The sequence below is a fragment of the Zeus faber genome (genome assembly GCF_960531495.2).
Source record: "Zeus faber genome assembly, chromosome: 2".
Classification (NCBI taxonomy): Eukaryota; Metazoa; Chordata; class Actinopteri; order Zeiformes; family Zeidae; genus Zeus; species Zeus faber.
Window position 1 is genome coordinate 34440220 of NC_137189.1, and position 27091 is coordinate 34467310.

The 27091-nt window shown below is 43.8% G+C and overlaps 1 protein-coding gene across 10 annotated transcripts in view; it reads right to left on the bottom strand.

The window, feature by feature from the left end:
- The window catches only part of LOC307247869 (sodium channel protein type 2 subunit alpha-like), a gene marked incomplete at both ends in the record, with an annotated part of 46877 nt that overhangs the window by 19265 nt on the left and 521 nt on the right, over window positions 1-27091 (bottom strand). The window contains 12 exons of one of the 10 annotated variants that reach the window (XM_080023988.1): window positions 424-662; window positions 1218-1350; window positions 4253-4594; window positions 5208-5528; window positions 7920-8126; window positions 8944-9085; window positions 11168-11231; window positions 13412-13711; window positions 15548-15639; window positions 18246-18374; window positions 23649-23738; window positions 24426-24544. In XM_080023988.1, coding sequence (XP_079880114.1) covers window positions 424-662; window positions 1218-1350; window positions 4253-4594; window positions 5208-5528; window positions 7920-8126; window positions 8944-9085; window positions 11168-11231; window positions 13412-13711; window positions 15548-15639; window positions 18246-18374; window positions 23649-23738; window positions 24426-24544 — 2178 coding nt within the window. Of the gene's footprint in view, window positions 1-423; window positions 663-1217; window positions 1351-4219; window positions 4595-5207; window positions 5550-7919; window positions 8127-8943; window positions 9086-11167; window positions 11232-13411; window positions 13712-15547; window positions 15640-15800; window positions 15893-18245; window positions 18375-23648; window positions 23739-24416; window positions 24545-27091 lie in introns of those variants that run through there. The other 9 variants (XM_080023995.1, XM_080023993.1, XM_080023991.1 and 6 more) reach the window with 9 other exon arrangements.

A 27091-nucleotide genomic window follows, 5' to 3' on the forward strand; every position in this document is an offset into this window, starting at 1 on the left:
GTGGACGATTCAAATCATCAGTCGGAAATCCGACTGATGTAATGGACACTGACTCCGTTTTTTCTCCAGTCAGTGTCCATTACAATAACAGACGCCCCGTCTCCGGAAGGCGCCCTATCTATATTGGCATTATTAGTATTGGCATTATTAGTAATGGCATAGCCGAATCCCATTCGACTGACAAAATTCTGAGGCGGGTGCAGCCCTAGTATAATACCTCATTTCAATACTGGCAAATAGCATCGGCGCACAGAGATGCTATTTGCGTGGCAGTGCAGTCAGCGGGTGCGATTCACCGTTTGCGGGTGCTTTGTGAATTAGATGCTCGCTTTTTTCTGTTATTTGAGCCGGTTCATCGGCTGTTTTAAGGAATTTTAAGTTGGGTTAAAAAAGAAGCAAAAAAAAAAAAAAGAAGCGACGCACCAGATTTCCCACAGTCAGGACATAATCAAACTCCTTGGTCATGGGGTAGTGCTCCATGGCCATGAAGAGCGTGTTGAGGACGATGCAGATGGTGATGGCCAGGTCCACAAAGGGGTCCATGACCACCATGTTGACCACCTCCTTGATCCTCAGCCAGGCTGGGCAGCAGTCCCAGATCAGGTAGGTGTTGGCAAACTTGTACCAGCAGGGGGGGCACTTCTGCCTCGACTCCTCAAGCTCTGCAAGATGTGGGTGGAAATGAGAAGAAGCATGTCGCGCCCAATAAAAGCAAACATCCATCTGGGTACAAGGTACCGAGAGCTTCCAGGAAGAACTCAGGAGTCGGACTAAAGAATTTGGGAAAGTTGATGGTTGACTAAAGCAACAAAAAGTCCAATACCATTTTGAAGCATAGACGATGCATGCTTCCTTATGCAGGGGCTCCAAAACCAAGACCCCCTCAATCAAACCTGTTTCAATCTGAGACCCCACTATTTAAAACATGTGGTAGATCTTTTTTTTTCGTGGACTTATTGTGGTTTGTAGCCGTTTTTATCGTGAATTGTTTCCATTTTCATGGTACTGTAGAGACTGCAAGGTTTTTAGGGCATACAACACCTTGGAACATATAGTCTAACCAATAGTTGACTATAACTATTACATATTCCTCACATCGTCCAAGGCCTTGCAAGCCCCCCTTGCAATCTCCCGGTCTGGTACCCTAGGTTGGGAGTCACTGACCTACAGTGATGTGAAAGTATGGGATGGGGTCATTTGGTTGTGTCCATACTGACCTTCCATGGTGTTGGTGAGGATACTGGCGATGCTCATGGCTCTTTGTCTGGCTCCTGGTTCCTCTAGGTAGTCCATGGATGGCTGATGGGAGCCCGGGCGCCTTCTCTTCGGGTCCGTGTCTGTGGTCGTCCCCTAAAAAAAATAAAATAAATTCTAACAACAACAACAACAATAATAATAATAATAATAATAATAATAATAATAATAATAATAATAGCAGCAGGCAGCAATAAATGGGCCCATTTAGTCGTGTTTGGTACATATTACAGTTTCTGTGACTAGTTGCAATTTCACGGATCCTAGTTTTCTGGTGCGTTCCGAGTACATGAACGCATCATTCATTCCCACAGAAGGGGTGGACGTGACTCAACGTGGGCACCATTTTCTGTGGATTGATGTTTCCTGTGTCCAAGTTTTTCGATGGGTTACGATTCCACGAAACCGGAAAAAGTTGACTGTCATTATTTACAATTTTCAGGATACTTTTTCTTCCAATTTGTTACGAAGATATGAACTTATCACGCACTCGCCGATTTTGTATCTTGGCAACTTCCGCAAATCCGGCAAAGTAAGGAAGACCACAATGCTGCATTCAACACGGGGTTCGGAATACAATGTCTTCATTTACAAAAAGACCAGAGATAAAATATCAATCAAAGATCCCCCGCAGACATCTTCTAGGCAAGACTTAAACACACACACACACACACACACACACACACACACACACACACATACACACATCTAGTTTGTAATCTCTAACCACGACAGAGCGATGCAGTCTACCCCACACACCACACCAAAGAACATTCAGAAGCACAACCTGCACGTTTACAGCAAATTGGAGGATGTCACAAAGCGTCTTACTCTTAAACTCAACTTTAGTTCCATCACCTGATTAAATGTTTTATAACGTTGGTGTGTCGGTGACACGCGAACGTTTGGCTTTTTTTCGGTCAGATTTAGTCAGTTTTTCACTATTTTCTGCTCCGGAACTGAATCGGTTTGGATTCAACTTTAACTGTGAGATGTCTGTGACGTCACGGTTCTAATGACACCTAAGCCGTGTCCACAGCTGCAGCGGTCGTTCTGTTCCAGATTCTTTAAACCCCAAAAATTCAGAGGACAATAATAAAAATTCCCCATCCCTACGGGATGGACCAAACCTAATTATAAAAATAATTTTCTTGGAATTGTAGCTCACACTACAGGAGCCAAGACTCAGACTTAACATAATATCAAACCAACCCGATATTCTAACAAGAGACCTGGACTAGTGTGAGACTGATCATCTTGTCTCAAAGACCCTGCAGACAAGGCATTTTCTTATCATTCTTGTATGATCCGGACAATTTGTCTGGGACTCGAAAATCCTTTGGCTTACGTTTGGCTTTTGGCATAAACAAGACATCCATTGTGGCAGTCTTGATCATGTAGTCTTTTATCATTTATGAATTATTACTATTCATTCACTGCAAGAAAAATGAAATCACACTTTCTTTCATTGGCTGAACAAGTGTCAGCATATTGGTGTCTTTACAGTAAAACATGAAATTGGAAGATTTCTCGGTTCAGCAGTTGAGAGAGATATTTTCTGCATGAGCAAAGCAAAGGGCCAAACAACCAAATTCATCCTAGATTTAGATGGATTTTGTCTTTGCAGTACCTAGCAGGTCCATGGAGCATTTTGTGCCAACACCGCAAGGCCAGGGCTACGACTCATTAGTGCAGAGAAAAATGGAGGCTGATCTCAATGTACACTGACCATCTTTACCCAAAAATGAGTTTGGAAAAGTTTGGAATCCAGCTACAGTTAATTTGAACCACAGGTTTTGTAATTACAGCAAAATCTGAAATGAATTGGACTGAATAGTCATTTGCTGTTTTGGTGGATATTCAGTGAGCAAGGATCGACTCCAGGGGTTGTACTTTGGGTGTATTTTGCTAACAAACAATTATGTGGGAAAAAAAAGGCAAGATAATTATACCTCTGACTTCGGAAATTTCTCATGCTTATTTTTGGAGACAATTAGACCTCCCCCTTCTGCCCTTTCCATTGACTCAAATATTAATCATGGCTGCCTGGCATGCTGACATGGATGGCAACAAGTATGGTGTGAGGGCGTAGGCCACAGGTACCCAAACTTTGAAATTAAAGGTCCGTTGATGAATCTTACGCAAAGTCAGGGGTCCAGAACAAATGCATGACATCAAAGTCCGTAACTTCCCGAGAGGAACATGCAACTGCATCGCAGGTGCAGTGCAATGGTTTCAATCGATGGGAGAGAAGAGCCAATGCTTTGATCCTGTGCATATGTGGACTTAAAGCAACACACCATCAACATAGTGATGGGACGAACAATGAAGGAAGCATAATCCAAAAGGGCAGTTATTTTCATGACTGATAAATAATGTGCGTTTCTCCACGCGGTGGCTTTGACTGGGATCGCTTTCCTGAAAACGGGAAACTGCCAGTCTCCCAAAATCTCATCCCTGTCCTCCATTTGAACTGAATTTTATCCCTTATATTTAAAATAAATCTCTTGAGTTCGTCAATGGCAGGTGAACTTGAAGAGTTTCTAGCGGGTGGTCGAACATGTCTACACGCATCTATTTTTAAGCCAGACTCCCCATCTGTCCCATCCCATCTCCCATCAGTCTAATCTTTCTTTGATTTTTCTCCAGTTGAGGTTGTCTATCACCGAGCTCATTCTACAAACCAGATCAGAGTCGTTCTCTACCGCACCCCGGTGCGCGTCAGCTGGATTACTTTCATAGGAAAGTGGGAGCGCGTGTGTAGTTTGTACAATCAGACCTTGCGTCTCACGTAGGGTATGTTTTGGCCCTAACGTGGCGTTGGGCGCTTTGAGATACAAGAAAAAAAAAAACATTTGACGTGGGAACGGATCGATTTGCGTCTCTTTCCAGATCCAAACTTGGACCGCAGATTCCGAGCGGCTAGCATTGGCGTGTTCCGTCTAGAGGTACAGGCCCCACAGACGGCTGTTCTAGGGGGGTAGCAGATAGGACTGACCTCGGGCAGCAGCAGACCTACAGGGGAGGTCGGCACGGACACTCCGCCGACCAGCGACACCACCCCGTTGCAGTCCACGGTACAGTGCATCTTCCCGTTGGCAGGCAGCACGATGCGCGGCGCCCCCAGGCTGCTCTGGCTGGTGGCGCTGCAGCGGCGCTCCGACCGGCGCGGCACGAACAGCGAGCCGCGCCGGCTGTCGCTCTCCTCCCACGTGCTGTGCTCGTCATCGGCAAAGTCGTTCTCCGAGCCCACGTCGCGCGTCCGGCCCCGGAAGCTGAACAGGCTGGCCCGGCTGTTCCTCCGAGGGGAGAAGAGGGAGCCGCGGATGCTGAGAAGGGACTGGTGGGGGAGAGTGGGGAGAGAGGAGGGGAGACAAAGATTCCAAGGCTCGAGACGTCTACATGTACGACTGTTTTTTAGTGATTGATGGCCTTAAACCTCCTTTTTGGCTGTTTGGTCAGTCCCAACGATCAAAGGGGCTGTGGGTTTGAGTCGTGACAAATTTAAGTGTGAGGAGCCTTTTAAAACTGCACCTTGCACTTAGTTCAGCAGAACATGGAAACATTTGTGATGGCCATAAATATACAAGAGAAATGCTGTGCTCCTGTCATCCCACAGGGCATCCAAAGGAGCTATAGTGTTGTAAGTGGTTCTTGAATAAACCTCTTGAATCTTGAATGATTACTACCTTATTTAGTACCTGGGTAGGTTACTACTTAGTACCTGGGTGGGTTACTACCTAGTACATGGTTGGGAGACTACTCAGTACCTGGCTGGGTAACTACTAAGTACCTGGTTAGGTTACTACTTAGCACCTGGTTGGGTTACTACTCAGTACCTGGCTGGGTTACTACTTAGTACCTGGTTGGGTTACTACTTAGTAACTGGTTGGGTTACTACTCAGTACCTGGTTGGGTTACTACTCAGTACCTCGTTGGTTACTACTTAGTACCTGGTTGGGGGAGGAGCAGCGCTTCTCGTAGCTCAGCCGGTTGGCGTCCATGGAGAAGCGGAAGCTCGACCTCTTGATGCTGTCCTCAGACTCAGACTTGTGGAACCTGTCCCTCCCCCCTCCCCCGCCTCCCCCGCCTCCCCCCTCCCGTCTCTCCTCCTCTTCCTCGCGCTGCTTCCTCTTCTTGCGGTGGTTGCGGCGCTCCTTGGCGCTCTTGGAGCTCAGCTTGGATGTCCCCGAGGAGGAGGAGGAGGAGGAGGGGGCAGGGCCCGCCCTGCCGCTGTACTCCCCGCTCTCCGTGGCCGCCGATGCCGCCGCTGCTACGGCTGCCGCGGCAACCTGCTGGCCAATGGGGAAATGGCAAACAGAAACCAAAGCACAGTTGTCATGACGACCGGCAACTACCCCCCCCCCCCCCACCACCACCACCACCCATCTCGTCTCAGAAGGAGGGAGTGGAGGAGAGAGAGAGCCTGGCAGCAGCGATGGATTGGTTGGAAAGAGACAAATCTGCCTTGAAGGGAGGGCTAAAAATGGAGACCGGTTATAATTTGGGTGTGAATGGAGAGCGAGAGAGTGAATAATTAAAATTCCCTGACTCCCTTTTGGACAAAAAAAATTTCAGCGTTATTATTTCACTGACATTCAGTTTTTCCTAAACCATCAAATCCCTTCACTGTCCTGGACAAACAAATAAACACAACAGCCTTTTCCCTTTGTCTCGTGGAGGTGAAGAGGATGGGCCTCACGGAGAAGGAAAGAGAGAAGACTGAGAGATCGACAACAAAGAGAAAGACATAGAATGATCTTGTATCTATCTTTACATGAAATTCACAAGGTACAATATATTCGTTCATGAGACGAGGCTGAGGGATTTAAAGAGGGGAGTCGAAATGTAAAAATGAAGGGTTTACATACAGTTCCAAATGAATTCTCATTGAGATCAGAATTCCAACTATCCCAAATGGCCATTGGAAATATTAGAAAGGGAATTCGGCCACACCCGAAACATTGTTTCACACGGATGCAAAATTACTTGATTAGGATTTAATTCTATAGGATATATATATTTAAAAAATACTATTAGATAAAAAAAGTGTAAACCTTTAATTTATATATATATATATTTTTTATAATAAAAAAATATATAAAAAATATTTAAATAAATAGAAAGTAAAAAAAAAAAGCTGGAGATAATTGATATATATTTATATATTTTGATATATATATATATATGTATATTGATATATATTTTATGGAATAAACACCAATCACCCCCTGTTTTGAGGTCTACTAAGGACTCCTGGTCCCTGAGGGAGAGGAGGGGAGCGAAGGAGGGGGTATCAGCCACTCAGGATGGTGTATCCTGCGGTTGCCAGGGGCAATGCTGCTTTTGGCAGCCAGTTGCGACGCACGTTAAATTGAGAAGCACTATTTCCTGAAATTGACTCAGAAAAAGCTACTTATCTTCAATGCGCCTGGACATCCCAGATATTTTCTGAATGATCTCTCTCTCTATATTCTGGTTCAAGAGTGACATTGGTTTACAGCTACGGATTTGTTTGGAAGTCTTGTTTCCGCCAATACCGGAAGCTTGAATAGCTTAAAAACTGAACTTGCGAGAACTCATCAAAAACGGACTGCGCCGATGAGCCAGGACCGTGTCCGTTGGGCTGAGCAAGTTAAGAAGCCTCGTGGAGGAGAAGCAGTTATGATTGGTGATGTTGGTGTAGTTTCTATGGCTACCTATAGATGGCGTTGTCTGTCGCTAATTGTTCGAGCTTATCCATTGGGCCTTTAAAGGTGCATAAAGTAAAGATACACATGAGAATAACCTTTTCTGTTTGATTACACAGTGTGGTATGTTGACAACTGCAACAACAATTTGCATAAATTGTTTCCAACAATTTATGCTCATCTAGCAGCGTAAGCACAGGCGTTTTGCGATAAAATCATAACATTTGGCACAGACATAAATGTATATGTTGTGAAGATATATACCACACTAATTTAGTCCCTTGCCACATAGGTTCAATTTGAGGTCAACCTAAAAGATGGATGGAATAGCTAATGTATGTATAGATAGAATTTTATATATAATTTGCGTGACTATTAGTGTAATTACGGTACTATTTATATCACTCGTTACAGATAGAAACAGACAGCTCGACAGGCAAACAGGCAGACAGACAGACCGACAGACAGACAAATGGGCAGACAGACGACGATCAAATCGTCTATTGGCGATCGATCGCTACTGACAGTGATGACAGACAGTTTTTCGATTTTTTTTTTTTATCCGCCGGGATAGCCCTCTCCGTCCAGAGCTACGAGTAACCACTGAAAAAAAAAAAAAGGCACATGGACCCCAAGCTCCGAGTGCCCGTGATCTGCGCTCTGCCGCGCGCACATTGCAGGTGCGCCGAGGACACCTTCCTCACGAATATATCTTGCCCAGACAATCTGCTACCTCGACGCCCATTCACGATAAAAAAAAAACAAAAAACAAACACGCCTGATAAGAAGGGCATCGATGGGCAAAGACGCTTGGGCATCGTATAATGGCGATCGCTGACGCCCAGCAATTGGAATTGGAATTGCCAAAGCGAAGCGGAAAATCGCCCAAGCCTAATAGATAGATAGATAGATACAAACTGACTGACTGACTAACTGACTGTAGATGGACAGACAGACAGGTAGATAGACAGGTACCTGCGCCTCCTCCTGCTGCCTCTTGAGCTGTTCCAGCATGGCCTGGAATTCTTCTTCCTTCTGCTGCGCTTCCTCGATTGTGGCCTGGTTCTGCTCGTCGTAGGCCATGGCCACCACGGCCAGGATCAGGTTGACAAGGTAGAAGGAGCCCAGGAAGATCACCAGCACAAAGAAGATCATGTAGGGCTTCCCCGCCGCCCGCAGGGTCTGGAAGGAACAGCAGTGAGAGAGAGAGCGAGAGAGAGAAAGAGAGAGAGAGAGAGAGAGGGGTGGTAAAAAAAAATACACATGAAATTAGAGTGAATTTTCTTCAATATCAGGCTATTTTTTGGTTGGGTACTTCTGTGTCGAGGATATTCTCCCATACCCTATGGTGGCCATTTCAGAAGCCTTTCTGGATTGTTGTGTCTGCCAAACCCAGTTGATAATTAGGGGTCCAGGAAGCCCTATTGCTATTGTTATTGAAAAACCGACGTCAGAAATCTATGGATCTCGTGGGTCCGCCGCGCTCGCAGACAAGATGAACAAAATGTGTATTTGGGGCAGTTCCGACATGCCGTCGTCCAAGTTTGATCCAGATTGGTCCATCATTGTGGAAAAATTGAGTAAAAAGCTGTATTTATTTATCATCCCTGCCAGACCCCTGTCACATGATAGAATTACAGTCTAGTGATTGGTCAACAGGACTTTCTCGGACGCCATGGACAATCCGACAAACCCACAGACAATCTGAATAAAATGTGAATTCGGGGCAGTTCGAGTCAACATCGTTCGAGTTCAACAATGACTACCTCACCAAGATGGCTCCACCACCCACAGATGTACAAACCCTTGCATGCATGCGTAAGTTGATGGAGTACACAGTTGTTAGTGAGTGATGGCGCTTCAGTCTACCAAGTCCAAGGCACAAGCTTTGGCACAAGTTCTTACTTTTCTCCATTTCCTACGGTATCTTTCCAAGATATTTCCTAAATAAATAAATGCAGCATGTGTACGACTAATATGAAGTGGTTGTATTGTGGACCTGCTGGTAGAGGTTCTCCCAGAAGTCCTGGGTCATCAGCCTGAACAGGGACAGGAAGGCCCAGCTAAAGGTGTCGAAGCTGGTGTAGCCGTAGTCCGGGTTGCGGCCCGCCTTGATGCAGAAGTATCCCTCGGGACACAGCCTGCAAATACAAAGTATACTGTATACATAGGGCACATACATTCGTATACAAACCTATCCTGTGCATAGATAGGTGCATAGACAATTTCTGTCTCGTATTTGTCGGCTGTTTTTGCGTATTTGTAAATTTTCGTTCGTATTTTGGTTTGAGTTTTTCTATTGTATTTTTCTTTATTTTCCTGTTTCAATGTTTGCGCTCCACCCATTCACTAATCAGCTGGTTCCACTCCTGAACCGGCCCTCGGGGTTGATGCCAATAAGCTAAATTAGCAAATTTCTTACTTTCTCAACCCGGATTTCCCACAACGCTAATGCGACTGAGAAAGTGCTGGATGTGAGCCGTTCTCAAGGTGTCGTCCATGTTCTCACCCAAGTGTGTTTTTTTTTGTGTCTTTGTTTCCTGAGGAGTGAGTGATTTACCTTTTATTTATATTACATTTTTATCAACTATCTATGACTGACACTATGACACTATGACACTCACTCTCTCTCTCTCTCTCTCTCTCTCCATCTGACTCCGTCACTCTCTACGACTCCTCTGTCACTCGCCCTCTATCTCTCTCTATCTCTCATTCTAACGCCTCTGTCACTCTCTCTCCAACGCCTCTGTCACTCTCTCTCCAACTCCTCTGTCACTCGCCCTCTTTCTCTCCAACCTCTATATCACCCCCCTCTCTCTCGCTCTCTCTCCCCCCCCTCTCTCTCTCCTTCTATCTCCTCTGACTATCAAGTACACGGCGCGTACTTGATAGTCACATTTTGAAATTTGACATTTTTTTCCCACATAATATGAAAGTGTAGAATCTGAGTTTCAAAACAAGGTATCACTTGCGGGAATTAAGCAAATATGCCATGACTTATTAAATATTAAGGTTTTGAAAACAGAAGTTCTGAGACGTCAGGCTTTAAAGGTTCAGAGGCACTTCCAGACTTTTGCAAAACAAAACACATATTTAGAAGCATTTAAACGGTTACATCTGGATAGAACTGTACTCCTTCAATGAGATATATATATCTATATCTATAGATATATATTTTTGTTTTCTAAAAAGGATGGCACTTTTCAGAGCGCGCATGGTAACCTATCACCAGGGGACTACAATTCCCAGAATGCCATTGGCAAGGACCTGCCAGCCATTGGAATTCTGTGAATTGCTGTTTCCTGGGAACGACGATATTTCTGCGCGAGCGTCTGCCGCCCTCTTCTCATGATCCGTAACACCACGGGGATGGCGATTTGACGGAGACGTGAAATTAGTTTGTTTTTGGCTTTTATTGGTTGTTGTTTCCTTAAAACACTGCCGCGGAGGTGACGTCAGCTCTTCTTCTTCGTGTTCTTCGAGGCGGCGCAACATTTTTTTTGTTTTTTTTAACCACGTGAAGAAGAGGTGGTGTTTCGTTCACCATTGGATACGCTTTATAACCTTATTTTATTGAAAGGGTTTCACATCCTGACCTCACACCACTGGCAACACGGAAGGATGACGTTGGTGTCTCCTTCGTGGTCTCCGTGTTTACATTAAAGGAACCGTAGGATCGCCGTGTGTTCAACAACTTGTCGCTGAGTAACCCAACTTATGCCAGGTGGAGCCACCTAGCCTCGACTTTTAATGTTTATCTAACGTTAAGAAATCAAACCGGGTTTTGAAAATAAGGCTGAGCGACAGAGGACAACTTCAGGGACATAAATCTGCTGAAATCTCATGTTGAGCAAAGAAGGAATTTCCAAACGTTTCCCCACACACAGCCGACAGTGCAGCGCCGCCATGTGCACGGGGTTTGGGACGTGGCGGGGTCAGCCGGACCGGGATATAAAAACGTCCGTCCTCAGCCGGTCAGATCCGTGAGATGAGACAGTCACGGCAACAGAAATGTGTCTCCATTGACTGACAATACGCGGACCAAGCTGCCTATCAGGTCCATTATATCGAATATGGCCTCCCCGTGCTGTGTTGTGGGCTACACAGTACAGACAGTCATCACGTGGGCGGGGCTGCTGCTGCTGCTGCTGCTGCTGCTGCTGCTGCTGCTGCTGCCGCCGGAACATCTAATTGCCCGTCTAAATAAAACATGTCCAGCTTACCCGGCGCCGCTGCCGTTCCCGCAGAGCAAGGCATCCCTGCGGTTAGGGGGGTAATAGTAATTACCTACAGGGGGACAGACGGAGAGACAGGCGTTCAGCGTCACAGGAAAACAGGAACAGGGCACGGTGGTTGGACAAGGTGTCTTTAGGTGTTGTATTTGTGTCATCAGCCATGGAGAGATAGATAGATGGATGGATGGATGGATTCAAGAGGTTTATTCGTCACATACATATACATACTTTCATACATATATGCAGTGAAATGTCAAGATAGATAGATAGATAGATAGATAGATAGATAGATAGATAGATAGATAGATAGATAGATAGATAGATAGATAGATAGATAGATAGATAGATAGATAGATAGATAGATAGATAGATAGATAGATAGATAGATGATAGATAGATAGATAGATAGATAGATAGATAGATAGATAGATAGATAGATAGATAGATAGATAGATAGATAGATAGATAGATAGACAGACATGTTGAATAGTTTGCAGATAGACAGATGGATGGATGGATGGATGGATAGATATACATGTTGAATAGTTTGTAGATAGATGGATGGATAGATAGAGAGAGAATGTACAACGAACCTGAGAGATAACACACACGCGCACGCACACACAGACACACACACCAACACCAAAACACACACACACACACACACACACACACACAATAATAAAAATAATAATAAATGGTGAATACGCCCTGCAATTCCTTGCCCTGGGGGGGCCGGGGACCCCAGTTTGGGAACCTTTGCTCTATCACTCAGTCAAACTCCTCACTCTGTCACTTGGCTTCTCTGTCTCACTCACTCTCTCTCTCTCTCTCTCTCTCTCCATCTGACACTCTCTACGACTCCTCTGTCACTCGCCCTCTATCTCTCTCTATCTCTCATTCTAATGCCTCTGTCACTCTCTCTCCAACTCCTCTGTCACTCGCCCTCTTTCTCTCCAACCTCTATATCACCCCCCTCTCTCTCGCTCTCTCTCCCCCCCCTCTCTCTCTCCTTCTATCTCCTCTGTCACTCTCTACGACTCCTCTGTCACTCGCCCTCTTTCTCACTCCAACTCCTCTATCACCCCCCTCTCTCTCTCTCTCTCCCCTGCTCTCCTTCTATCTCCTCTGTCACTCCTTCTCCAGCTCCTCTGTCACTCGTCCTCCCTCTCTCTCTCTCCTTCTATCTCCTCTGTCACTCCTTCTCCAGTTCCTCTGTCACTCGCCCTCCCTCTCTCCCTCCCTCTCTCTCTCTCCTTCTAACTCCTCTGTTACTCTCTACGACTCCTCTGTCACTCGCCCTCTTTCTCACTCCAACTCCTCTGTCACTCGCCCTCTATCTCTCTCTATCTCTCATTCTAACGCCTCTGTCACTCTCTCCCCAACTCCTCTCTCACTCGCCCTCTTTCTCTCTCCAACTCCTCTATCATCCCCTCTCTCTCTCTCGCTCCTTCTATCTCCTCTGTCACTCACCCTCTCTCTCTCTCTCTCTCTCTCTCTCTCTCTTTCTCCTTCTAACTCCAATGTCAATCCCCTCCTGCCTCTGCGGAGTGTGTTTGTCATGTAGCTGATGCCTTCCAGGCCGCCGGCCGGTGACTCACCTGCGCCCTCATCCCTCCGGGCACCACCACTCGCACCACCCAGATGGGGTTGCAGGATCAGGAGGGTGATGACGGCCATTTTTTTTATATCACCGGGGCGATTATCCGCCACATTTGGCGTGTTCCCCCACCGGCGCTAGCTAGTTAGCGAGAGAGAGAGAGAGTGTATCCCTTCGCTTCCAGCCATCGCTGTCACTCCCTTTAACAGCAGCGGAGTGCTACACCCCACCACCACCACCGCCACCCTCCAACCATCTCTGCATATGAAGTAGTTCGTACATGACTCAGGCCGTCTGTGGCGGGTGCTAACTCGACCCGGGTTCAGCTCCCCAAGGGGGATAGAAACAGAGACGAGAGGCTGGCATGGCCTGGCTCCGCTCAGCTTGGCTGAGCTGACTGTGGAGTATTTGGACCCAGACCCAAACTCAAACCCTATGTGACCCGGGAACCCCTACGTTTCACGCAAGTATTATACACAATAACACAATGACCCAGGAACTCAGGCAATAGAACGCACCCCGGACCTGAACCCTGGATCCAAACCCAGTTGGACTTAATAAAACACGGACCCAAACCCCTCGGGGTCCCGGGACACCTCCAGGTGGACCTCCAAACCCTTGTATATTCTTACGGTCGTTGCTGATGTACTCGGTCCAGTTGAAGGTGTCGGTGGCGTTGTGGGCCAGGCTGGCATTGAGGTTCAGCAGGGACGTGCTGGCGTTGAACAGCAGCAGCTGGTCCATGTCGTCCGCCGCGGTGCTGTTGGTGCCGTTGGTGCCCACCGGCATGCGCACGCACTTCTGCCGCAGGTTCCCCATGAAGAGCTGGAGGCCGATGAGGGCAAAGACGCTGAGGCAGAAGACGGTGAGGATCATCACGTCTGAAAGCTTCTTCACCGACTGGATCAGGGCTCCCACGATGGTCTTCAGGCCTGGACGGGGAGGACAAGACGGGGCGGGGCACGATTAGGGACTGGTACCAAGGTCTACAGGGGTGTATGAAGAAGGATTTAGGAGCAAGATGCTAAAGTAATATAAGACGCTAGTAATATAATTCAGTATTACATGTCACTACATTATTATTTCACGTAATTACAGTCTCCAAATTAAAAAAATTTGGAATACAAATCTAAAATTGGAAATTAAATGTCCAAATATATGGATGCAAGAGTGAAAAAGAGAAACGTAATGATTAATCATAATTGATTATATTCATGAATCATAATTCCAGGCTAAAATGCAGGATCCAAACCATGAATCATCCAAAATGGTCAACAAATAGTTGTTTTTTTCGGTGAGCATGTTAGTTCACAATGGTTTTTTTTTAACAATATCACGACAAAACACACACAACAGTGAACAGCAAACATGCGATGAGGAGGAACGAGGTGGGGAGGAGGAGCCCTAACCACACCACGTCGCTTTGCCAACAGAAAAAATAGGCTTTTGCAATGTCTCATGCAGAAGGAGGAGGCGAAAAACAACGCAAACGAAAGTAATCTAGTGGTGGAAAAAAATCTCCCAAGGCAAAAGCAGATTTCATCCAAAGAGAGCCACAACTTCCAGAATGTATCTAAAAGCTGCGAATCCCGTCAATCTGAGCAGATTGGAATCGGATTCCAGCTTTTACTGGCCTTGGGACTACGCAGCATGAGGAGGGGGAGGGAGAGAAAGAGAGAGAGAGTCTGTGTATATATGTATACAGTATATTTATAAATGTGGGATGGAGAAATATGATACTAGTTCAAGTTCAGCAGTGGTTGGCCGAGTCCAAGGAAATGCACTGTATTTCCCCATGTACTGTATATACGTATGTGTTTTTATCTATATGTATGCATTTATGTCATCTCTACCTATTTATATTCATATTTTTAGGATAGCGTACTTCATAATGTTTTTGTATCAAAATAGTAAGTGAGTCGCTGCGCTGCACATTTTACTATTATTGCACATCTTACGATTAAATTGCGGGGTGTGGGTGGTGTTGTCGAAGCAGCCACTGGGTCGAGGTAATTAGGCCCGGATCAGTTATGGCTGTACGCCTGTTGCTTGTTAGAGCAATCAACGAGCAACAGGTAAATCACCCATCCCCACACACACACACCTGAGGACAGCCTCTGCCATGACATGTGTCTCAGCGTCGGAGGGCCCTGAAAACACCACTCGGGTAGCGTGTGGAGGAGGGAACTGCCACATTAATATATCAAAAATTTCGCTACGATACTGCTCCAAAAGTTTTAGAGCCGCATAAATCATACACATCGGAACGACCGGCACGATCCCGACAGGCGTGCCCTGACTTTGTGGAAGGTTTCACCTCGAGGCGTGACAAAATATTTAAACTTTTGGCGCAAACATAATTGCCAAGAGGTTTTCGACGTGCGATTAGACGGCTGCGGATACATCCAGTCGCCATGGAAACGCATGGAAATTCCTCACAATTTTACCTTTCACCAAGAATTGTCTCACTTTTAATAACGTTTTTATTTCTCCCTGTACGATGTGCTTCCGGGATACTACATTTATTCATGATCGTGCCAATAAAGCCTTGTTGGACTGAATTGGATTGAATTGGTAGAGATCGAGAGAGAAAGCGAGAGAGGTGGGCGTCGTAAGGCTTTGCCAGTGGGATGAACTGAGAGAGAGAGAGGGGGGGGGGGTGGGTTTGCTTGGATGTTCGCAAAACGGCAGCTTGTTAGCCGTTAGCATCGGATCAGCTCTGAGAGCGTTTTTTTTTTGGGGGGGGGGGTTTTTTGGAGCTCTCTCACCTGGGATCACCGAAATAGTTTTCAGGGCTCGCAGAACCCTGAAGGTTCTCAGTGCTGAGACATTGCCCAGGTCCACAAACTCTGTGACATATCTGTAAGGGAAGGGGGAGGGGAGGGGTTGGGAAGAGACGGATGGGGGAGGGAGGAGGAACCGGGGAACATTTCGGAAAAGAAACGGGGGGGGGGGGGGGGGGTTGACAGACGGTCACGCACGGAGGACAGGTGGAGGCGTGGCGGCGGCGGGCGGCCTTACCTGGGATCACTGAGATAGTTTTCAGAGCTCGCAAAACCCTGAACGTGCGAAGGGCTGAAACATTGCCTAGGTTTATAAACTCTGTTATATACCTGCAGAACACAACGCACAGTTACCAGGGCAGCCCGGGATTGGGAGTCCGTGCACACACACACACACACACACACACACGCATACGCACACACGCGCACACACGCGCACACACACACATGTGCACACACCCAGGAAGACACACTTGGAGAGTTAAGATAGTATTAAGAAGAATCACAACATGGACTTCATACATCGTTTTGGGAACAAGGTTGCAGGACACGTCATGGAAAGAATTACCCCGCTACAGCAAGTTACCCACAATGCATTGCTTTTAACGAATCAACAGCAAAAAAACACAAGGGGGGGGCGGCTTCGCGGGCACAGATTACAATCTTAACACTTTAAATCAGGACTTGGTTTAACAAATCTGAATTCCCAGAAGGAAGATTAGAGCTGACCTGGGTTTAAGTAAAGTCTGAAATTAAGTCTTTGGATTAAAGGACGTGGCCTCCAGGTCGACCTTGAGGATTATCTGGACTAAGACCAGCACCGAGACCAGACGGAAGGAGCTGACTAATCCTTCATGACCGTAGTCTCGGACTTCATAGTCTTTAAATAATCCATCTTAAATTAAGCAGTGTCTCAGAAAGGCATTTTTAAATTCTGGATTCATTTAAGTAGGATTATCTTAGTCCTGATTTAGATGAAATTCCGCCCCCATATCAGATAAAAGGAAAAAGGAAGACTCAATGTTATACTGTAAAAGCAAAAATATTATGATCATACTCCACGGCGGTGGTTCCCGAATGGTCTGAGGCTCAGGATCTACATTTGTCCTCAGTCACTTCTCAGGGGTGAGATATTGATCAAATATCGCAATATTTTTCGGCTGATACCTCGATAATGGATCATCTTGAAATAATCACCAGTAATGTGGATATTATGACAAATCAGGTAGAGCCACTAATTAGAACAGCTATCTGTGAAGTTCAGAAAACCGCATTACTATACTGATGCAGTGTTAAACAGCGATAACGATATAATATCAAAATTGGGATATTATTTGGGATTTGGGTTTTCATCATTTTCCTTAAATACAACATTTAACTATATCACAATATTATGATAACCAAAATCCCGTCTGATAGCTGGTCTCATATCACAATATAGATATTATAACGACATATCGCTGGTGTGACGTGCTGGACAATCGTGATATGAGGTCATGAAAGTCACATAACTGCAGTTCATTTCAAAAGGTTTTTCACAAAATAGGAGCGCACACCGGAATATTTGGTTCACGACCCACGACCAAGTTTTGCACTGTGAGCCACAAGTTAAGAACTGCTGTTCCAAACCTCACTGACATGTATTTAGGAGCTAATGCGGAGGATTCAGTTTCTGGGTATAGTTTTGACGAGCATAATCTAGTCAGAAAGAAGGAAAGATAGATAGATAGACGGACAGACAGACAGACAGATCGATAGATAGAAAGAAACAATAAATGATAAAGAAATTGTGATATAAAAACACTAAACATAAACAATGAAAATGAACCAAAAAATAAACAAGAAACAAGAAAAACAAACCTAGAAATAAACAAGAAAAAAAAAAACAATAAATCTTTGCGTGTTTTAAGAGGGAGCGAGAAGCTCTTGACATAATCTGGATCATTACTGTTGTGTGCGATCACAAAACCACTTCTCCTCTTAGACACGCTTCACACCGAATCCGACAAACAACAACAACTAACCGGAAGTCCGTTCATTCTTATGGAGAGTCGGATTCCGCAGGCGTGACGCGAAAAGCCGTGACGCGCCACGGAGCCGAATTGCCACGTCCGATTGAGGCTTGGGGAGGCGTTCACATTTTTCAAATCATGCGACAAGTTTCAGTCGCTACGACCAGAAGTGACGTTGGTCAAGTTTTTTTTATTGGAACTGGACTTAAAACGATGACATTATTAACGTCAACGTTGGCTGTCACCATATTCGCAATCGATAAATGAAATTTTTTTTGCACTTTGCAAACACTGTGCGAGCGTTAAACTCTTGTTCAGGAACGTGGTAAATGTCCAGCTGAGCAAACTATTTGCTGTTGCACTGTAAAAAAAAACAGCTTTCCCATTTTCTACGACATGTCTCGTGATGCGAATCGCTGACGCAGTTCATCTGACTGTCGGAGACCATTACAGACGGAGCGGAGCGTGAAGCAGGCTTAACAGAGATGCTGGATGAAGGGCTTTGGGAAAGTTGACGGTACGTACCCAACCAACAACAATTCAAAGCAAATTTGAATTTCGACAGTAAACAGTACGGGTTTCCTAATGTTGCCCCAAACTTTCCGAACCTTTCTCCGATTGCGGATTGGGTGTGAAGCAAGCTTTAACGCAGCCTACATCCTGGTACTTACGCCATGAGGATCACACTGAAGTCCAGCCAGTTCCAGGGGTCGCGCAGGAAGGTGAACTTCCCCACGCAGAAGCCCCGCGCCAGGATCTTTATCAGGGACTCGAAAGTGTAGATCCCCGTGAAGGTGTACCTGAGGGGTGAGGGAGGGGGGAGGGAGAGTGAGGGGGAAGAGAGAGAGAGAGAAGGAAAGGAGGTCATAGAGGGGATGGAGAGGGAGAAATAGTGAGAGAGAGGGGAGACAAAGGGAGAGAGAGCGGAGAGAAAGGGATGGATGGAGAGATAGCGATATGGTGTTAACACACTCTAGTGGCTCAGCAGTAACTTAGAGAGACAAGGTGATGGAAGCAATGTTGCCCCGGGTTAGTATCCAGTCCATCCTTCACTTGACCAGCTAGTTAGTCCACTGAACCAGCTACTTGGTCCACAAGAACAGATAGTTAGTCCACTATACCAGTTAGTTACAGAGCTGCCAACCTTGGGAAAATATTTTGAGTACCACAATAATGTAACAAGCAGTCTCAGTGGTCTTTGAGTTACTGCAGCTAAATGACTCCATCAGTTATTCACACCGTAGCCGTCTCGTAACGAGGATAATCACATTGTATGCGAGCTACTATACATTAAGTAACTATATACAGTATACAAATTCATATCATAAGAATATACACCTTGAAATGCATCATCTCATAAAGTTACCAAACATGTTTACCAACTAGAGATGCACAGATTGCAATTTTCTTGGTCGAGTCTGACCTGCAGATTCCGATTTGCTGTATGTCAATGACAAATACATCCTGTGATTTGATCACGCTCACATGATTGGACAGATGCACTTACATACTACCGCTGCAATCAATCACAATGGTGAGATTGCTTATTTTGACACTGTTTATTATTGTTCATTATTCACTGTGTAACAATATTAGAACATGAAACTTCACTCATTGATTTCCAATAAAATAGAATATGGCACTGTCACCGAGTTTCAGTATAATTCCGCCTGTAACTCTCACTGAGTTTGAGTAGACTAAACAGTATATGGGTCCTTCTGAACACTCAAGATTGTTTTGCTGTTGATACAGTTTAAACTCCATAGTTTACTTCACAGATTAGTTGCCAACTATTAAATAAATTGCCACATGTAAACTCGATATTTGATTCCCCCTCTACAGTGTGGGATTTTCACCTCTCAGTGAAAAAGGGGTTAATTGCTCCAGAGATGTGGAGATTTTGGTCAATGGGTCTGCGTTTGCATATGTATGGGTTAGGTGTGAGGGCTTACAGACCTGTTGGGTGACACAATGACCGGCCATTAAGTGTAAACAAGGAGATTACACAGGTCCTTGTCTGCAGTCTGCTTCATAGTCACTCAAAAAATGTGTACTGCGGCAATTGGAGACAACTACTGTATCCTTGTGTAAAAGTTGTGGGCTGGAAGGCTATGGTATGAATGATTATACAAAAAAACAACAGAAAGTAGGAAGCAATAGTTAAAACAGCAAAAACATGTGATAAACAATAATAATAATAATAATAATAATAATAATAAAAGGGTGATGCAGCAATACAGATAACAATTATCTCATACAATATACAATCAATAGTTATAATGCACAGATGGTCATTTACACTTGTGTGTGCATTAGTTGTCGTTATGAAAAGCAACAGGGATCGATAGATACTAATAATATACTTCAAATTAGTATTTCCATAGAGTATTAGTAATAAGTAATAATAACTTATAAGGTGCGCACACTGCATACTGTAGGACAAAAAAGACAAACACTCCAATTCTCAGAGTTAGGTTCACCTCTCACACAATGAGTTGAAGACAACCAAGTGTTGAAGATAGTATGATTATATTCATGAATTTATCAATTTACAGTAAAGCAGCGGAAATGCACATGATGCTTAACCAGCATACAGTACACATGCTGTGTAACAGGCACCAGTCGTTCATCCTTGGATTTTCCCCTAACCCTGGTCTTAATCTCAGGTAGGGCTTGGGCCTTTATTTGTTTGTGTTGACACCACCCCCGGCATTTATTAGAGGCCAGTTTTTTTTCAAGTAACTGTTTGTATTTGAGAAAATATGGTAACTGATATATATGAATTACCTAATCTTCTAAAGCTTACACTGCTATTGTGTACATTATCATCTCAATGCTAATCCTGCTATCTGTTTGTTTGTTTTCATGTCATTTATTGTCTCAACCTCATTCAGTCGTAACAGAGAACGCAGAGGAATGTTTTTTCTGAAAGATTTGTGTTTATTTTATGCAAGCACAGTATGGAGCCAGATGAGAATGGCACACTAATTTATATATATATATATGTCTGTCTGTCTGTGTGTGTGTGTGTGTGTGTGTGTGTGTGTGTGTGTGTGTGTGTGTGTGTGTGTGTGTGTGTGTGTGTGTGTGTGTGTGAATATATGTATGTATATATATATATACACACACACACATATACATGTATATATATATAGGAGTGGGAATATATCATCTGGGACCTCACCATACAACGCAACGTGTTTTCGCACATGAGGGGACTCCCCGAGGGGCACTAGGACCTGGGGGAACTCCCCGAGAACCTGGCACTGGTGACGTGAATGAGACGTCATCCAGTGGGGTTTCAGCACTAATCCGTTTTGTGTTTACTCCGTAACTTTCACTTATTTCACATTACCAGTCCACTAAAATTCGTTTCTGAACAAATTTGAGGCGAGAAATAATCAATCCAGCTGCTGAATCTTCACTCATATTAGATTTTCATATTAGATATTTCATCATATTAGATTAGATTTTCATTCTTCTTCTTCTTCTTCTTCTATTTACAAGATATCATTTAAAACTTTGTTCCCACTTTCGTAAAGCACAGGCTCGCTCGCTCTGCGATTTTGTGTTTCAATAAAATCAAATTAAATGAGTACATCGACAATATAAATAACATTATTTTTGTATAATTTGTCCCGTCACCGCCACATCCATCACTGAAGGTTCAGCCCTGTCCTGGAACAGGAGCTGAATGAGTTGCTCAAAACTGGGTTATAAGAACTACGATCGTCCCTACAGTAGTGCCTGCAGTGTCGACGCAATGAAAGGGACAGTTCTTCCAAAAAGTCCTTAGAATGATGAAAAACTTCCTGCAGCGCGAAAACACTCGATATGGCGAGTATTGCGATACATTAAGTATTGCAATTAAATTTGTTGCAATATTTCACATTTATTTTAGGGAAATTATTGTGTTATTGTGTTATAATTATTGTATTATGTTCCAGCCGGCTGACAGCCGAATTGCAACCAGCTTCCAGCCATTTGCCAGCTAACTACCAGGCAGCTCCCAACCGGCTGGAATTTTTCCCCCCTCTCATGTGTCCTGACAGGGCGTGTTTTAATTTCAACTGTCAACACGCCCATTCATTCAATTGCAGTGTCACCATGAGATGGCGCTAACTTCACAAAAACACAATCAAAATCCAGAGAGATTTCAGTTGACCCTTTGATATTGTCCTTTGAACCTTGACCAGAGGTCACCTTTCAAAGTTCAATTGATTTGTTGTCATATGAATGGGAACAGGTCTTAATGCTTTATTTTAATCTACATGTTGCACAGCTTTTTAATTTCAAAATAGAAGCTGTTTTTTATTTATAATTTGAAAATTACAAAGTTCAAAAGCTTTGTAATGACAGCACTCAAACTAGGTCTATGTAATTTATGTATCTAATGTATATAGTTTCAAGTTTATTGTCAAATACTTGATAACAATGCGAGCATCATTACCAGTAATGAGCGTCTCAAAGAGTCTTAGTCTCAGAGTCAACTCAACTTTACATAAATAGTAAAATAAGGGCATAGTAGTGATTCAAATAAAACAGTATTTAAAAACAGAATTGTAAGAGTATTTAAACAGTATCTAAAAACAGTGTTTAAATGAGTAGTGTAGTGTAAGAACTATAAAAGTATTCAGCTAAAATAAAGACAAAATAAAATGCAGACAATAATGACAGTGAGTCAACTTGATAGTGGACATCTTAAATAGTCGTGGGTCGCAACAATGCAGTGTCATACTGAATGGAATGCTGGACACAGTGTTGTAAGACCAACACTGCAATGCACTGCTAAGCGGTAAGACAAAACAGGTATGCTTCGCAATACTTGATACATTAAAGTGACTAGTGGTAGATGATTATTTTTGAAGTGGCCAAGTGTGTGGATTTATAGGTTCTAGTCTTTGGCCTTTTTATTTCAAAATGAGGGTCTTTGAACTATCACATTTGTTTTTCACTTAAAATAATTGTGAAATATCACAACAAATGTATGCATTTGAGCCTCTCTCTCTCTCTCTCTCTGAGAACGGTCCCCCATCAGCTGCCACCCCCCCTATATTATATCTTAAAATCACCTGAGACCGACACAATAGGACGCGGTGTTTTCACACCGAACCGTTCTGGGTACTCCCAGAGGGGAACTAGGACCTGGGGGAGCCCTACGAGAACCAGACATTGGCACTGGTGATGCTGATGTGATGTCATCCACGGGTATCAGCACCAGTTTCATGTTGTATTTACTCCTTAACTTTCACTGATTTCACCTTACCAGTCCACTAAAACAAAATAGTGATTACTGAACAAATTTGAGGCGAGAAATAGCAAATTCAGTTGCTGGATCCTATATTAGCTCTACAAGATATAATTTAAAAGTTTGTTCCCACTTTGGTGAAGCAGGGGCTCGTTCGCTCGGAGACTTTGTTTCATTCAATTCACTAAGTATTGTGATTAAATTTGTTGCAATATTTCACAATTATTTTAAGTTAAATAAAATGACATAGAATATTTCTAATTTAAGGTATGAGGTGCGGTTTACGTCATCGAGGGGGATATCGTTACTGGCAAGATCCGAGCAGGGGCCCGGGAGCGACCCTGCATGGGTCAGCCACGCCCCAATCACGGATCTGCCTGGCTCCTGTCATGTTCTAGCTGCCCTCTCCAAGTGGCTCCTACTGTATGTAATTTTTTTCATTTTATTTTTTCGTAGTTTCAGCTGGCATTTGGTACCTGCGTATTTTGACTAAGAATTGCGTAGTTGGTACATAAAATGCGTACAGGTTGGCAGGTCTGTAATTAGTCCACTCTCCCAGCTAGTTAGTCCACTGAACCAGCTAGTTGGTTCACTAAACCAGCCGGTTAGTCCACTAAACAAGTGAATTAGTCCACTATAAAACCTGCAATTCCTTTGATGATCCCAGTTAGGGAATCCCTGGTCTAACTGACCATTTGAGAACCTCCCTTGTGATCGGCCCATAAAAGGTTAAGATTATTGGCGGAAGTGTAATAATTTAGTGAAGAACATCCCCACTCACCATGTAAATCAGTCAGAAACCAGTCAGAACAGCTGAGTGACTTACTCTACATTCTTGGCCCACTCGGGGGGGTTGCTGAGGGTCATGAAAGCACAGTTGGTCAGGATGGTAAACATGATCAACATGCTGAACATCGTGAGGTCAAAGGTCAAGGAGGAACAAGCAGTGAGTCAACCAAGAAAGACAACCATCACCATTACTGGGGAAAAAATATAATAATAATAATAATAATAATAATAATAATAATAGAAAACAAATCAAATCACCTGGTCATCAAGTTACATACGTAACGAATAACATGCAGCCAGCCGGTCATTATCGCAAAATGATCCCTGATCACTCTGAAGGGGCTTATTTTGAGATCATGACCTGACTAGCTGCATTTTACCATATATTATATATATATATTGCTTACTACATAACTACCTACTTAAATAAAATAATACACTGAGATGGAATATTGTGCTAAAATTATTTCATAACTACTTTGTCTAGTTTAAGAGCTTCTGCTCAGAATATTTGTTCCACAACAACAAAGCGAACACTGCAAAAAAAACCCAAAAAAACACAATTGGCCTACATATGACGGACGTATTTACCATTAATAATGTGAAATTGAACATATCCGCATTCATCTGAAGTCGCCTAATGTTGTTTCAACATAGCAGTGATAAGAGGGACATAAAAACCAGGCCGGAGAAGTGGTTTGCCCGTGGCAACAGTCATTATTAACAGATCAGTGGTCATTATTCAGTTATAATAACTGACCGCTGAGTTGAATTGACCAATCAGAGTGAAGTATTCCAGACGAGTAAAGGATATGAGTGAACTAAAACTCTGATGGAGACCCTCCGTAGAGGGTTGAAGGGGCTCAGGATGTACAAGGCAGGAGTGGCGTTGAAACGGAAGATTGCCTTCCCGCGATTCAATACTATGAAGGTCTGGAAGAGAGAGAGAGAGAGAGAGAGAGAGAGAGAGACAGACAGACAGATAGGGCATCTCCTTTAAGATAACGTATCATAATCAATGATAATAAAACAAAACAGACAAATACATCAAATGACTTTTATCGAGTGAAAACGGCAGCAATGTCCATATAAGATACGGTCATTTAATAAATGAGGAACTGCGCTATACACCAATCATACCGGGGCAAGACATTAACTTTTAGAATGTTTGCCGACTTGGTATGTATGGTTGCCAAGTTGGCAACCATACATCAGCCGTTTGTTGCCAAGACTGACAAAATGGTTGCTAAATCATTTTATGATTGAGTAATAACATTAAAATGACCTTATGGACTTGTAATCCATATTTATTATTGTTATTATTTTTATAAAATATGAAAAATGTTTGGCAACACAGTAACCCGACCACAGGATATGGACAACATGGCAACCAAACTTAATTGCTGGGCCCTGTCATCTAAGCGTTGTTTTTTCATTGCTATGCTTGTTAAATCAAAAAGATGCCGCAACCGAGCAACCAGACAAAAGAAGGTCTAAGCACTCAGCCGGCGTTTCCAGATTGTACGGGTTATTGAGGGCATTAAATAAAATACGACGAAATGTCTATTTGCCATGCGTGCACGCCTGTCTGTCTGGTTGTTGTTTGTGCACGTGACATTAACAGCGCTGGATGAACACATGAACACCTGGGGCAACTGGCAAAGCAGCTCAAATCAGCACCTGGCAACTCTGTTGTCCAAATTGTTGGCAGCGATTTCCTTGTCTTGGTGCATTTACGTTAAAATTGTGTATTTTCACACCTTTCCCAAAAATGCACAACTGCTTAGACACGCACGTTAAGCTGATTATTGATTTGATATTATATTAAATGTTCCTTTGGAGCATTTGAATAGCCCCGGGGTTACAACTTGATATGCGGACGGATCACAGTGGAGGCGTGAGTCCCGAGAAACCCGCTGCCATGGAAACGGGTTTCCAAGGCAACAGGTTTCCAAGGCAACGGCAACTAGAAGGATGCATCAAGGGCAAGTGAGGTTCATGATGCTGTAATGATCAGGAAATTGTAGTTGACGATTAATTGTCATATGTCATAATTGCGAAAAATGTAATTTTCTTTTTTTGTCCATTTGATGTTGTCAACATAGTATAAGCGTTTTACAGTATAATAACACATGTTTATCTATTTAACAAGGGTCATTTATTGAAACATAAAAATATTTGCAGACAGTTTATTTTTATGTCGCATTAAAGGTGCAGTGTGTAGAATTAAGTGGCATCTAGAGGAGAGGTTGCAGATCGGAAGCAGCTGAATGCCTCTTGCCATGGCGGTGCAACATGGCGGCCTCCATGGAAGAGACAGTGGCTGCGATAGTCGCGAGACACAAGAAAGGCCCTCTCTAGAGCCAGTGTTTGGTTTGTCCGTTCTGGGCAACCGGCGGTGCAACATAGCGGCCTCCGTGGAAGCGTACCCGCTTCATATATGGATAAAAAGGCTTCAAGGCATCAAGGATTCTTGATGATTTGACAAAAAGGTTGCGATTTGCACGATCTGCACACTCACCTTGAAATGGAGGAAGGAAAATGCATTTATTGACATCGAACATCAGACAAAAATTGGGCTGGACGTTTTCCTCATTTCAAATGATGTCAATGTGTCAAATTCGCATTTAATTTAATTTGCCGCTGTGGTGAGGGGATGGTGTGGTTTGTCCTGGGTCTAGGTAATTGGGGGCCCAGGATAAGAGTGGCTGCATACCTGTTGCTCGGCGGTTGGTCTAACGTGCAACAGGTAAAACCCTCATCCCCACACACACTCAGGAGAGGAGCCCTTGTCATTACACATGTCCATCTGCTCCTGGACTTATTCCAACTAGCCCACCCTCTACAATAAACGGGTGGTGTCTGAAACCTCGTTGTCTGTGTGTCTGTGCCGGAGGTGCCTGACAACAGCGCTTTGGGTGGCGTGTGGCAGGCGAAATTGCCCCAGTCACATTTTTTTGTCTTTACCAGATATAATTTCAGCTTATTTTTTTTTATATTTGTTGCATTTATTTTTTATTTAAATTTGCTTTATTTATTTTCTTAAGGACAGTACAATATTAAACATAAATGGCTCCATTTGATGCATTTTAGATTTTGAAAGATTTCATAGTTGTCTTTTTGCATTTCTCGTATTATATTTGTTGTTCACACATATCATTTCAGCTGATCGCCATCATTCACGATAACGCAATCAGCTCGAATAATTGCGATGGGGCGATTATGTAATAAATGTTAGCGCTTTAAAAGGACCAATAACCGCACTGACACTACATTATGACCATCTAGTTCTATCTGGTGTGAAAATATTTCAAATTCAACTTGAAAAAAAAAGGGAAGAATGGAAACTAACTGTCGCATTGCAAGATCAAAGTTGTCAGACTGTCAAGACACCAATTCATCTTATTGATCAGTTCCAGCAGAGAACAGCGGTTCTGTGTTGATCAGAACAAGATCAAGTTCCACACAGAAAGTGGGAAG